Below are 13086 nucleotides of genomic sequence, written 5' to 3'. Positions count from 1 at the left end.
ACAAGGAGTGTGCAGGAAGGTTTAGCCCTGTCTGAAAACGTCAACTCATCAGCAGGATGTCTAGCAGCTGAAGAAAAAGGTAGAGCCTAGGAAAAGGGACATGCTCTGGGAGAACATTTCTCCCTGCCATGTGTATGTGCTTGATGCTGGCCTACACATACACACAGCCTGAACACCAGCTGTTTGTATCTGCACAGCAACTACCTCCAGGAGAGAAACACACTTTGCAGTGAGGGTCTGAAGAGGAGGGCAAAAGGCTTTCACAGGTAAGACTCGTTTGTGCCAGGTACATAGACAAAATGCACTCAAAGTTTGGAGGGAGCTGTAGCAGCAGGGGTAAAAGATGGGCTATTTGTTACAGCAGAAAAATTATTAAGTTAAAGTGCTGTAATGTTTAAATTTACGGTTTATTACTGTGTAAATTACAAGCCGTGCTTTTGGTAATTAGCAGCTCGCTGGCGGGGAGCTCTGAATGAAACTCATTATTTATGATTACAATTTAGAGAGATGGGGAAGGGGGAGCAGTGACCTCCACTGCAAATGACAAAGATCCCTTTAAGGTGATGAAGATGAATTAAACAAGTAAATATTATCCTTCTCATTTGGATCATTAGAGGTGCTACTGGCAGGCCCAGCCGCTTGCAGGTGGCCTGAGGAACCCTGCCCTAAGTTGGTATCTTGCCAGCTGTGTCATATTTTAAATGCTGGTTACAACTAAGCAAGATAAGTGGAAGGAAAAGGGGACAAACAGGGATCTTTCCAGTGTGACTGAATAGAAGGAAGAAGTCATACTCCTCTAGGCCCCTCTAACACACCTAGCTACCAGACTCTCTAAAGCCAGTCAGCTCAGAACACATGCCAGTATTTCCAAAAGCATGTCCCACTAAAATACCCAAAACCAAACACAGCCAACACCTTCCCTCTCAGAAACATATTTTACAATAGACACCAGCACTCCACTCTCCAAGATCTAGACCCAGCCAGGTGCATCCCTCCCTCTTTTAGACAGGCACCTGCATGGTATCACTTACTCCTTTAAAACAGGACCAATATTTCATCTGTTGTTCACTCCATATCTAATATGCCTAGTCAATAGCTTCAGGTCTGCATTATTCCATGTACCTTTTTTGTTCTTCTGTCTTCCCACTAAAAATTCAACTGCTAAACCCCCCTTGCTTATCTTAGAATAGTACTTCAGGACTGACCAGTCTTGGAAATACAAAACTATTAACCTGCAAAAAGCAATACCTTGCCAACAAGCCTCCTCCGACCTCTTCGGAGACACCGGGCAGCAGCTCCTGGAAGGCGATTCAGGCGAGCATGAAATCCTGAAAACCAAACCCAGAGAAACTGAGCAATGAATACAAAAGATTCTTCCTGAAAGAACCACCAGGAAAAGCAGTTCAGGTGTCAAATCAGACCTTCTGTCTCGTTTCTCACCCTGCAAGAGTTAGATATTTGTTTACTCAGCAGTCACATAAAATCCCTATTTTCAAAATCCCCGAAAGACTCAGGAATGTGGGCAGCTGGTGCAAGTACTTCAGTATCCTCTCCAGTAGCACAGCTATTTCCAATTGGAACATGAACAAATCCCTGTGTTTAAATTGCAGCACCTATGAACAGAATCTACTCTTTTGGTCACATCAACAGTTCCAAACACTGAACATGCTTTATGGACCTTACCTCTCTGAGCTGGCCGTGAGGGCAACAGGAATGCGGAATCTGAGAGCTTGTCGAGGCCTGAATCAATATGCTCCACTTCAGATCGGTGGTCAGCTCCCCACTTGGGAAGAAGGTTGGGGACAGTGAATCCTGGAACACATTCTCCTTCATAAAACCAATCACTTTGCTCATCATCTCCTAAAGAAATAGGGCAGAATTATCCTCAATTAACACCGATGTGGCCTGTGACAGCCCCATAAAATATTACAGGTAGGCATTTCTGGATGTGAAACAGCTGAAGGCTCATTAGGAATTTCTTCCTGAAGAACCTCATATTTGTATTCTGTTTCAATGATCTGCAGTAACTACAGGGCCTCAGTAAATGCTTTAAACTATCCAATTCATCAGTATCCAGAATTTCCCTATAGAACAAAGCCTTCTTTATAGACCTGCCTAGGGCAGCTTTAGCACTCTGTTGCAATTGAATCTCATCAACCTTAGTTCAGTGTTGTGTAATGTCTCATGCAGAACCCTTTCTCTGAAGTAATTACTGTGACAGAAGTAGAGGCCAATCATTTGTTACACATTATAGGCTGTCACTGGAGAGACTTCAAAACAGAAGCTCAGGCTTACAGAGTAAGCAAGAAGAGCAAGCTCACTGATGAGAAAGATCCCTAGTCCCTTAAGAGAGCAGCTAAGAGGAGAACACACCCATTAGAAATGGTCACTCTGAATGTAAGTACTGACCATGCTGTGAGTCTCTCAGTCAAAATTCCTTAAAATCTGTCAGAACTACAAATCCTCAGGAAAACTCCAGCAGCAACAACAGAACTCATGACCAAAGCCTCCATAAAGCAGGGTCACTGTCAGTAATTTTAGACTGCAACTGAACTGCCATCAGACATCATTCATGGCAAACCTGCCTTGCTAGAAACTCCCTGAGAATAGTAGCATATGAACAGTGTAAGAAAAAAGTAGGGAGAGGGCAAAGACCCTGACACACTGATTTTCAGCAGTACAGCTAACTAACAGTCCCAAGTAATTGCAAGGTATTTCACCTGGCCTTAAAAAACAAACACGCTTGACTCAGGGAAAGCTCTTTGCCTCCCATTAAGTCTCACTTCAAGTGTCTATCTCCACTTACTCCCTTTTCCTCACCAAGTTACATTACCCCAGACTGAAGCCCATCATGCCTAACCACAAACCTTGCCAGATAAAAAAACAAAAACACAACAAAACCAAATAAACAGATGACAACAAAACAACAAAAAAGAACACAAGAAAAAAACCTTCATCTTTTCCTCACCAAGTTACATTATTCCCGACTGAAGCCCATTGTGCCTACCCACAAACCTTGCCAGAAGGAAAGAAACACAAACAAAAACCCAATGCCAAACAGATGACAACAACAACAAAAAGAACACAAGAAAAAAAAGCTTCATCTTAGTAAGAATGCTGTAACCTGGACCTGAGCAAAGCCTTCGACACTGTCCCGCACCACATCCTGGTCTCCAAACTGGTGACACATGGGTTTGATGGGTGGACCACTAGATGGATACAGAACTGGCTTGATGGCCGCACCCAAAGAGTGGCTGTCAATGGCTCCATGTCCCAGTGGAGGCCAGGGACAAGCGGAGTCCCCCAGGGATCAGTCCTGGGACCTGTCTTGTTCAACATCTTTGTGGGTGACATGGACAGTGGCATTGAGTGCACCCTCAGCAAGTTTGCTGACAACAAGCTGTGTGGTGCAGCAGACACGCTGGAGGGAAGGGAGGCCATCCAGAGGGACCTTGACAGGCTGGAGAGGTGGGCACAGGCCAACCTCATGAGGTTCAACAAGACAAGTGCAGGGTCCTGCATCTGGGTCGAGGCAATCCCAGGCACAAATACAGGCTGGGCAGTGACTGGCTGGAAAGCAGCCCTGAGGAGAGAGACTTGGGGGTGCTAGTGGACAAGAAGCTCAACATGAGCTCTCAGTGTGCACTTGCACCCTGCAAAGCCAATCAGATCCTGGGCTGCATCAGGAGAAGTGTGGCCAGCAGGTCAAGGGAGGTGATCCTCCCCCTCTACTCAGCCCAGGTGAGACCCCACCTGGAGTACTGTGTCCAGTTCTGGAGCCCCTATTACAAGAGGGATATGGAGGTGCTGGAAGGTGTCCAGAGAAGGGCCACGAGGATGATCAGAGGGCTGGAGCACCTCTCCTATGAGGACAGACTGAAGGAGTTGGGGCTGTTCAGTCTGGAGAAGAGAAGGCTCTGGGGTGACCTATTTGTGGCCTTCCAGTATCTGAAGGGGGTCTACAGGAAGGCTGGGGAGGGACTTGTCAGGATCTCAGGTAGTGATAGGACTAGGGGGAATGGAATAAAGCTGGAGGTGGGGAGATTCAGGCTCGATGTGAGGAGGAAGTTCTTCACCATGAGAGTGGTGTAGCTCTGGAATGGGTTGTCCAGGGAGGTGGTTGGGGTGCCGTCCCTAGGGGTGTTTAAGAGCAGGCTGGATGAGGCTCTGGCCAGCCTGATCTAGTGTGGGGTGTCCCTGCCCATGGCAGGTGGGTTGGAACTAGATGATCCTTGTGGTCCCTTCCAACCCTGACTGATACTATGATAACCGAAGCAATACCCAAAACCAACTCCAATGAGCCACAGGCAGGACAGACAGAACACTTCACCCCAAAGCTCTGACATTGTTTTTCACTTCTGCAATCTCTCAGATGACCTATCATGCTCATGACAAATGTCAACACCACTACCCACATTATAGCAAACTAAAACTAAGCAATATTGGATAGTTCTAAGTGATCAGAATTTGCATACAAAATATCCCTCCAGTTTTCAGATGTATGAGCATAGCACTGTCATATTTAAAATCACTACTTGCACATTTCAAATCACTACTTGCACAAGACAGCCAGGAGCATATGCTGATACCACAGTAACTTTTGCAGTGAGAGATCCCAATGCATTTAAACCAAACCAAACAACAAAAAACAGCCCCCAACAAACAAAAACAGAAAACTTACAGTCTCATTATAAACTAGGACCATTCTCTGCTCACACAAGTGGACTAGTAGCTGGAACTGCAAAGATAACCTATTTAATTAGCAACTGCACAAATGTTACATGACATAACCTCAAAAGGAAGGGGAGGGGGGAAACTACATTCAATTTAAGTTCACTGCTATTTTAAATTTCCCATTATTCGGTTTGGAATTGTACTAGAAAACTGTTTCTAAGATGATGATCTGTGACACACACCAAAAGTTTTGTGTTCTCTCCATCTCATTGAAGTGGAGAGCTGTTGCTGAACACAAAAAAGCCAAGTGAGACGCTTCTTATTTAACTTCAAAGTGCAACAAGATTTTTTTACCCTTTTTAACATTAACTGTAAGCTAAACCACTTTGGCCAGAAAGCTATTACAGTATAAAACTGTTTGAACAGGGAAAGGCATGACGACTAGAATATCAAACCTCTTCTAGTACCTGGACAGGCAGGAAAGGTTGTCATTGGATTTTATTAGTTCATTTCAGTAGTATATTCTATATGCTCTTGTACATTAAGTATTCTACTAACAGTAGAAGCCAAAAGTTAATGTCTAAAATAGCATATAAATCCAGGGCAAGTATATAGGGCAACTATATAGACAAGTGTGTGTGTATATATATATATACACACACACACACACACACACACACACACACATATATATATATATATATGGGGTTTTTTCTACTTTTTTTCTTTTTATATATATACACACACTATCCAGTCTATACCAATCTTGCCTCAGGTGATGAAGTGAAAACTCACCACTTCAGTCGCCACCCTGCTTCACTACCTGACATGCAAGCGCTCACTAATTTCAGCTCCCCCAGAACAGTCATCAGTAGAAAGAGAGGTCAAAAGATTTGACTTGTCTCTTGCTTTTGAGGGATGGGAGGCTGGAAACAGTTATTTTTCTACCAAAGGTCAAAGCTGGTATGTGAAATCCTCAAAAGGAAAGTATTAGAGCTACCTAAGACCACAACATATCATCTCCACAGCCTAGTACATCGTCGAAAACCTGTAAGCCTATTTGCTGGTGTGCTGCCTCACACACAGATACTTGGGTTAGTAACAAGCTAGTGGAAGCAGCACTTCCTCCTGAGTTTCTGATACTACTTCCTTTAGCGCTCATATATTCCCAGGAGAGACCTCATCGAAATCTTAGCTCGTGAAATGTGACAAAATGAGAATGCACATCAGCAGAAGTGGTGCAGAATTACAAGTCTCTAGGGTCACATTCCACCTGCGCCAAATACAATAGTTCTGAGTGCCTCTGTGCCTAGCACAGCCTCTTTCACACTTACGCCACATGCCCCCTAAACTGGACACTGCTGTCACTGATGAGTAAAACCAGAGTACACTCCACACTCAAACTTCCTAAGAAACCATTCCTTCAACATATACTGAAAATACTAGAGTCAGCTAAGGAATAAAAGTACAAGGGAGGAATGTGTATAAAAAGAAATAAATCCTATCACATATTACTATTGTCTTAGCATAGTTCTTACATGAACTGGCAGTACTAATAGACTATTTTTTCCCCCCATTTTCTCTTCCTGCCCACAGAGAAAACAACTAACAGATTCAGGCACTAATGGTATGTAGACAACAATTAAAAGACTCATATAAACAAATCATAAGCACTGCTGTTTCATTATGGAGACTTCTGGAACTTCTCTTGTATTTCTATCACAGTATCACAGTATAACTAAGGTTGGAAATGACCTCGAGGATCATCGAGTCCAACCTTTCAACACAGACCCCATGACTAGACCATGGCACCAAGTGCCACGTCCAATCCCCTCTTGAACACCTCCAGGGATGGGGACTCCACCACCTCCCTGGGCAGCACATTCCAATGACAAATGACTCGCTCGGTGAAGAACTTCCTCCTCACCTCAAGTCTAAACCTCCCCTGGTGCAGCTTGAGACTGTGTCCCCTTGTTCTGGGGCTGGTTGCCTGGGAGAAGGGACCAACCCCTTCCCGGCTACAACCACCTTTCAGGTAGTTGTAGAGGGCAATGAGGTCACCCCTGAGCCTCCTCTTCTCCAGGCTAAACAATCCCAGCTCCCTCAGCCTCTCCTCATAGGGCTTGTGCTCAAGGCCTCTCCCCAGCTTTGTTGCCCTTCTCTGGACAGGTTCAAGTGTTTCGATGTCCTTCTTAAACTGAGGGGCCCAGAACTGTGCCTTTCCATAACAGCATGGATCTCATACACAAAGTATCTCAGCAGGAAGAGTGTACTGTTATCAAAATCACACTTTTGTAGTCCTTGCTTCATTTCTTAATTTCTAGCCCCTCAAAGCCATTGGCCTTTCTCCCATACTTCCTTCTCTGTCCCTCTTCAGTCACAGATTTTCCTTTGTACTTGTAAAGAAAGTTTACCCAAAAAAAAAAAAACAAACCAAAATCACCAGCAATACAGAAGGAAAAAATCAGTCATTACCTTGGCGGCCCTCATCATTGGTGAACAGGCCAGTATCACTGCTGCTGCACACACTGCTGGTTTCACTGCAACAGAAACAAACAACAAAGACCCACTGTTAAAACTGCAGCAGGCACAAACCAAACCCCACTTGATCACATTTTACTGGCTCCTCTGAGATCAAAATGCTTTACATATCTCACAAAAAATTGCATTGCTGACTCTAGTGTGAGACGTAATTGCTTTCTGTTAAAACTGAGCAATGCTGCACCACTAGAAATAGAATCCTGGATCAGTCTAGTTCTAAGTTATCAAAAAGTAATTAATACAATGGCATTTGCCTTGGGTACTAGAATTAATAACCTAACTATGACATTGTCCGTAACGCTCACTAGGAAATTATGTGCAGTTAACAATTCTTTCCTTGGATCAACTTACAGCTACTGAAAATCCTCTGAGTTTTTCTACTTTCAGGTTACTTCTTCTCCAAAAGGTGACATGGGTACAGAACCATGCCCTGCAAATCTATGGCAAATCTATTTTATTTGGAGGGAAGAGCAGCTGGTGCACGCACAACACTTCAGCTAAATACCTTAGCACAGCATGACTTGCTGCTGCTAAATGCAACCTCATTACAGCACACTTTGCATTTGCAGAAGCAGTTACAGAAGACTTAATTCGTGAACCAAAGAATTAAACTAGAAATTAACGTGTAGAAAGCCATTAATTGACCGTAAAGCTGGAGGAATATTTGTAGCGTAAGTACATGCTCAGGTCAGACCTAAGCATCTGATGGCTTTAACACTGATATTAATTCACTCCTTGGACACTTCGAGCAATACTTCCTCTGATTTAGCTGAGAGATATCAGAACAAGCAGACACTGCTTACTGCTCACCCCCTCAGCACTAAGGCCTTAGATGCAAGTGTCGGGTGCAACTCAGCACCAGAACCAACCTCCAGTCAGGGCACACTGCAAGAAAGCAAACCCAGGTCTCTCTTTTCCAAGGAAACTGGATCCTATCACACACTGCTATCAAATGGAGACCCCCTCAATTCAAAAGGCTGAAGGATGAGGGACCACAAGATGTGTCACCTCACAAGATGTGTCATCTCAAAGAAGTGCAGGCACATAATAAAACTCCATGCTGTGAGCATATTATTTCTCTTAGAAGATGAACTCTAAAGCATAGCCAAATCAACTCCTCATAACGGGTTACCTACAAACTCTGCATCTTCATCATTGTATAAAGGTCATTTAAAGGATAAACAGTCTGTATATCATCCCTACATTTCGATATATAAATTAATATCAAATTCCAAGTACAATTCATTAGAGTTTGACTACCTGTTCACCCTCCCACATATATACCATATCAACTAAGGCCAAGAACCATGAGTCAGTCATTTCACTCCTAGCCCTCCTACCAGCTCACTGTACGACCCTGTGCAAACCTTAGTGTGTCTGCTTTCCCTTTTGAAAGCCTGGATTAACAATCCTTAGAATCAGCAGATACAAGCATTGAGTGACTACTTCATAAGGGTTTTAGCATCCTCAGAGGAAAGGTGTCTGAGAAAGGAAAAAGCATCATCAAGATTCCTGATCAGAGCAGTAGTACTTTAAGCATCCTGCTGTACTGGGAGCTCTTTAGTTCCTTATAGATACACACCACTGCCAGTGCTTTACTGAGCAAAATTTCACAGACCTTATGCTCTTCACCACTCTTTTCACACTTCAGGGATGAACACAAACTATACTCCTACATAAGCCTTTCTGCAGGTCCAGTAAGCACTGATTAATGACCTCCACTTGCAAAGGAGGCTACTTACCTTAACCATGACATAATGAATGCTATTGATCCAACAAGCTACTGCTATAGAGTGTTATTGATCACCCAATCTTTGGTTAAAATGGTCCTCATTTAGCAATTTCACTGTGGCAAACACCTGGAGCAAAGCATGCTTATAATTAAATAGTTTGAGGGAGTTAAAGTGAGAGGTGATGGACAGAGATCTCAGGTTTCCCCCATTTATTCTTTTGCCTGAGCTACTGTTTGTGTCAGGAGGGATATTGATTTTCTATAAAAATAAGAAAACAAGAGGCACCGAGGGGCTGCAGAAGGTCAGGCCGGGCTGGAGAAGGAGGGGAAGCTGAACACTCTGTCTTTGTCACTTGCCTTCCAAGAGAGAGGAATTTTTTTCTCTATGGACAGACCAGCCTCCAATTCATCAGCACAGCCAAGCTCTTGACTGCCACTGGAGGCTGTCATCGGAATGGCTCCGTTCCCAAGGGTAAAGGAACCATACAGCACACTCAGGATGAGCACTGGTTACAGAACCAGGCCAGAATACTGTACTGGGTTTGGCTGCAATACAGTTATAGTTTCCTCATAGTAGATCTATGGCATGGTGTTTTGGATTTGCAACCAAAACAGCGCTGGTAACATATGGATGTTTTACTTATTGCTGAACGGTGCTGAAGAGGCCACCTCTGTTTCTTGGGTTGCACTGCCAGCAAGCAGACTGTGGGTGCACAAGAAGCAGGGAGGGAACACAGCTGGGACAGCTGACCCTGACTGACTAGAGAGATATCCCACACCATATGACCTTATGTTCAGTAATAAAAGCTGGGGGAAAAGAGGAGGAAGAGGGGAAGAGTTGGCAGTTACGGTGTTTTGACCTCCCCAGGTAACTGATACACATGATGGAGCCTTGCTTTCCTGGAGACGGCTGAACGTCCACCTGCCAACAGGAAGTAGTGAATGAATTCCCTGTCTTGCTTTGCTTGTGCACATACATGGCTTTTGCTTTACCTATCAAACCAAATTTATCTCAACCCACAATTTTTCTCATTTTCCCAATTCTGCAGGCGAGTGAGCGGGGAGTGGGGCTTAGCTGCATGATCAGTATTAAATCACAACAAATACATCAGCCTCAAGGCAGCAAAGTCCACACAGCATTGGTGGGTCAGTATAATCCTCACTTTGACAAAGTCACATTAAGAGCTATGACACTTGAGAGCAGATGAGACAAATTACACATCTCTTACTAGTAAGCACATCTTTCTAAAAGATTTTTCAGACAGCTCTTGCACTATGGTTTGTTCTGCCCTCAAGCCAAACCCAGACCATTCTGGGAGTACTCAGCTTAGACCACCAGGAGAAAGAACTTCAGTAATCAAGTAAGTAACTTGCCTTTGCTTTATTAAGGAGGGAGGGAATCCCAAAGCATTAAGGGACAGAAGGGCACGTCACTGCTCACCGTCTTAGCAGTTAATTGCTACCTTTGCACAAATATGCAAATGGTTACTTAAACTAAGACCACGTGCTGCGTCTGTTGTTTCCACAGAAGATGAGGCTCTGAGTCACATCATTACCCAATTTAGAACCATCACCCTTTCCTCATCATGCTCCTGCATTCTTCTGCCCCTCAGCTTGGGTTCACGTATTGCCATGTTTGGCAAACAAGTTCAAAGATTTGATTTTATGCTTGCCTTGAACCACAGTAGGCAGCACATCTTCCTTTGGGAGGAGTCCAGGGTGCAGTCCCACAAGCAAACTATACAAACTACTTCCTCATTATAGGATCCATATCCAAAGCTTTCTCTGTGGATGGAAGTTTATCTACTGAATACAGTACAGTTTTGATCAGGCTTAGGATAAGGAGGCTTCTAGAAAGCAGAGAAAAGCATGGGTATTACCACATTTCCAGAGATACATTCCTACAGAGCAAAGAACAGCAAGTGACAGTGGAGGGGAGGGAAAAAAATTAAACAAATTAGTTTGCCTAAAACCAACCAAACAAAATAGTCTGCCTAATTTTGTGACACTCCTCACTGCTAGAGCAGTGAGTAACAGTAGAACCAATTCACTACCAAAGTGTTTCCTAAATCACCAGATCACCACAGAGTTCTTCCAAGTCCCACAAGCCATATCAGTCACTTCCCCTCCCATCAGCTTGTGATGGCAGCCATACTACTCATTCTCTTAGGCATCTGATTTTCTTTTCCTTTTCTCAGGGTATGCCCTTGTTATACATCTGTGCAAAAGTACAGCATCTTATGGTACCAGAAAAAACAGCTCAGCTAGAACAGAGAGAGAATGAGGTAAGCACAGCTAGTTTCACTCTGCTGCTAACAGCAAAGTGCTATATTTAGACCAGCAGAGACCAAAACACGATCCTTCACTGCCGTGAGGGATACTCTACAGTGAAGAGGGTTGTATGTGTATCTCTTTCCAACTTTGACCCTCTCTAGTGAGTCATAGCACAGATCACACATGGGGTGTTGGAGAGGTCAAATATTCTAACCTCTGGCTTTCCAAAGAGAATCACAAGGATTTGGCAGCAGATGGTAAATGTCATTTGATGCAGATGCTTGCACAATAATTAGTTTGAGAGCAAGGGACAAGTGAGACAGACCAAAGTGATCTCCCAGCATGGTCCTCAAGTAACAGTCCAGACAAAGCTGTTTGTTTACTCTTTCAAAGGCTGGCACAAATAAAGGCTGGATGAAATCCATCTGGTTTAAGTTCAGGTTTGACATGATGGAACAGACTGACTGTTGGAAAGAAAACCTCAAGGAGCACTGTCCATCACTGCCACATCAAGTCAGGGTATCTCTCAGCCCATCACCACTGACACACAACATTTCAGGGGTTTCTCAGCACATTCCCTTTCCTGGGCTACAGGCAAATAAGTCTGAAAAGATAAAAGTGCTTTTAACAATGAGTTGCAAAAAAGGCATCCAGGAGTCTCTTGCAAAGGCCCACTTTGTACCCAATTTTTAAAATGAAAAAATGACTATTGCTTAAGGAGAAAAAAAAAAGGCCACTTTTTTCCTATTCCCACCCTGTTATGTTTACACATATAGCACACCAATTCAGTAAAAACACAACAGTGGTCCCCTGGATCAAGACAATGAGGATGAACTACAAACTATGCTTTTCACAGTCTCCCAGATAATACCATGGAGAAGTCTGTACTTCCAGCTATTATCCACAAATTCCTCGACACACAAGTGCCACCTGTCCACTATGACAAACTGCAGAAGCTAGGCAGCCAGAACACTTCAATGAACCTTAACAGATGAACAATTATCCTGGATCAAACAATTACATTCCAAATCCACCGTTCTCTGTCTGATAGGGTCTACTATGGTGGATGCTTGAGGAGAGAATACAAGAACATGACAAATACAGATTGACTGCTACCTCTGTGTATTTCTCAAGCTCCTAATACTCAGCAGATCCAGGACTTCTGAGCCACATCTTCCATCTGGAATGCTATGCTTAACAACCCCTGATAAACGTATGCTCCACATCCTCCTTTTGGACATACTTCATTATTTTACCTCTGCAATGTTGCACAGTAGAGTCCCAAAACTCGTGTTTCATGGAAAAGATTACTTTGTTTGTTGTTTTTAATGCTTCCTCTGTCTCCTTCTTCTTACACAATATAATGAGCAAACAAATTACTCTCTTCAGTTTCTGTATACCATTCATTAAGAAATCTCCATTTGATTCTCAGTAGTTGTTTATTTTCTAAGCTGAAAAAAAAATCTCTCTTCATACAGAAGGTTTATTCTATTCTAAAATAAAGAAGCAGTTTTACAACCCCAAACCTTCCACAAGGACAATTTAAAAAGCTACACTCAAGGGAAAAACTTTCCAAGAGTGACACATAAATTCAAACCAAAACATTTACACACCTCAGTTTTATCTCTTGCATGAGATTCTGCAAGAAATTCACCAAAGCTCTCCAAAACTGGACACGAAGGCATGCCAGACTCTGCTGTTTGCACAGGCTTATTTTGTAAGTAATGAAAGTTTCCCTCAACTTTTTTAACATCTCACTACATTAGCCCCATAGTGAGCCTTTCAGAACCTTACTCCAGATCCAGAGCAGAGATGCAGAACTGTGAACTGTGTTTTGACTGAGGTTCACACAGTAACTGCTCAGA

The 13086-nt window shown here is 43.4% G+C and overlaps 1 protein-coding gene across 4 annotated transcripts in view; it reads right to left on the bottom strand.

Annotated features, from left to right (window-relative positions):
• The window catches only part of GPATCH2L (G-patch domain containing 2 like), a 42166-nt gene that overhangs the window by 27018 nt on the left and 2062 nt on the right, over positions 1–13086 (bottom strand). For all 4 annotated transcript variants that reach the window (XM_068165571.1, XM_068165572.1, XM_068165569.1 and 1 more), the window contains exons 3-5: positions 7150–7214; positions 1684–1860; positions 1249–1328 (exon numbers count right to left, since the gene is read on the bottom strand). In XM_068165571.1, coding sequence (XP_068021672.1) covers positions 1249–1328; positions 1684–1860; positions 7150–7214 — 322 coding nt within the window. The remainder of the gene's footprint in view (positions 1–1248; positions 1329–1683; positions 1861–7149; positions 7215–13086) is intronic.

The sequence above is a fragment of the Melanerpes formicivorus genome, unplaced genomic scaffold (assembly GCF_026170545.1).
Source record: "Melanerpes formicivorus ecotype bairdi unplaced genomic scaffold, bMelFor1.0.p_v2 SCAF_90, whole genome shotgun sequence".
NCBI classification, from domain to species: Eukaryota; Metazoa; Chordata; class Aves; order Piciformes; family Picidae; genus Melanerpes; species Melanerpes formicivorus.
Note: the sequence above shows the minus strand (reverse complement) of the source record. Positions and strands in the feature narration are given on the sequence as shown.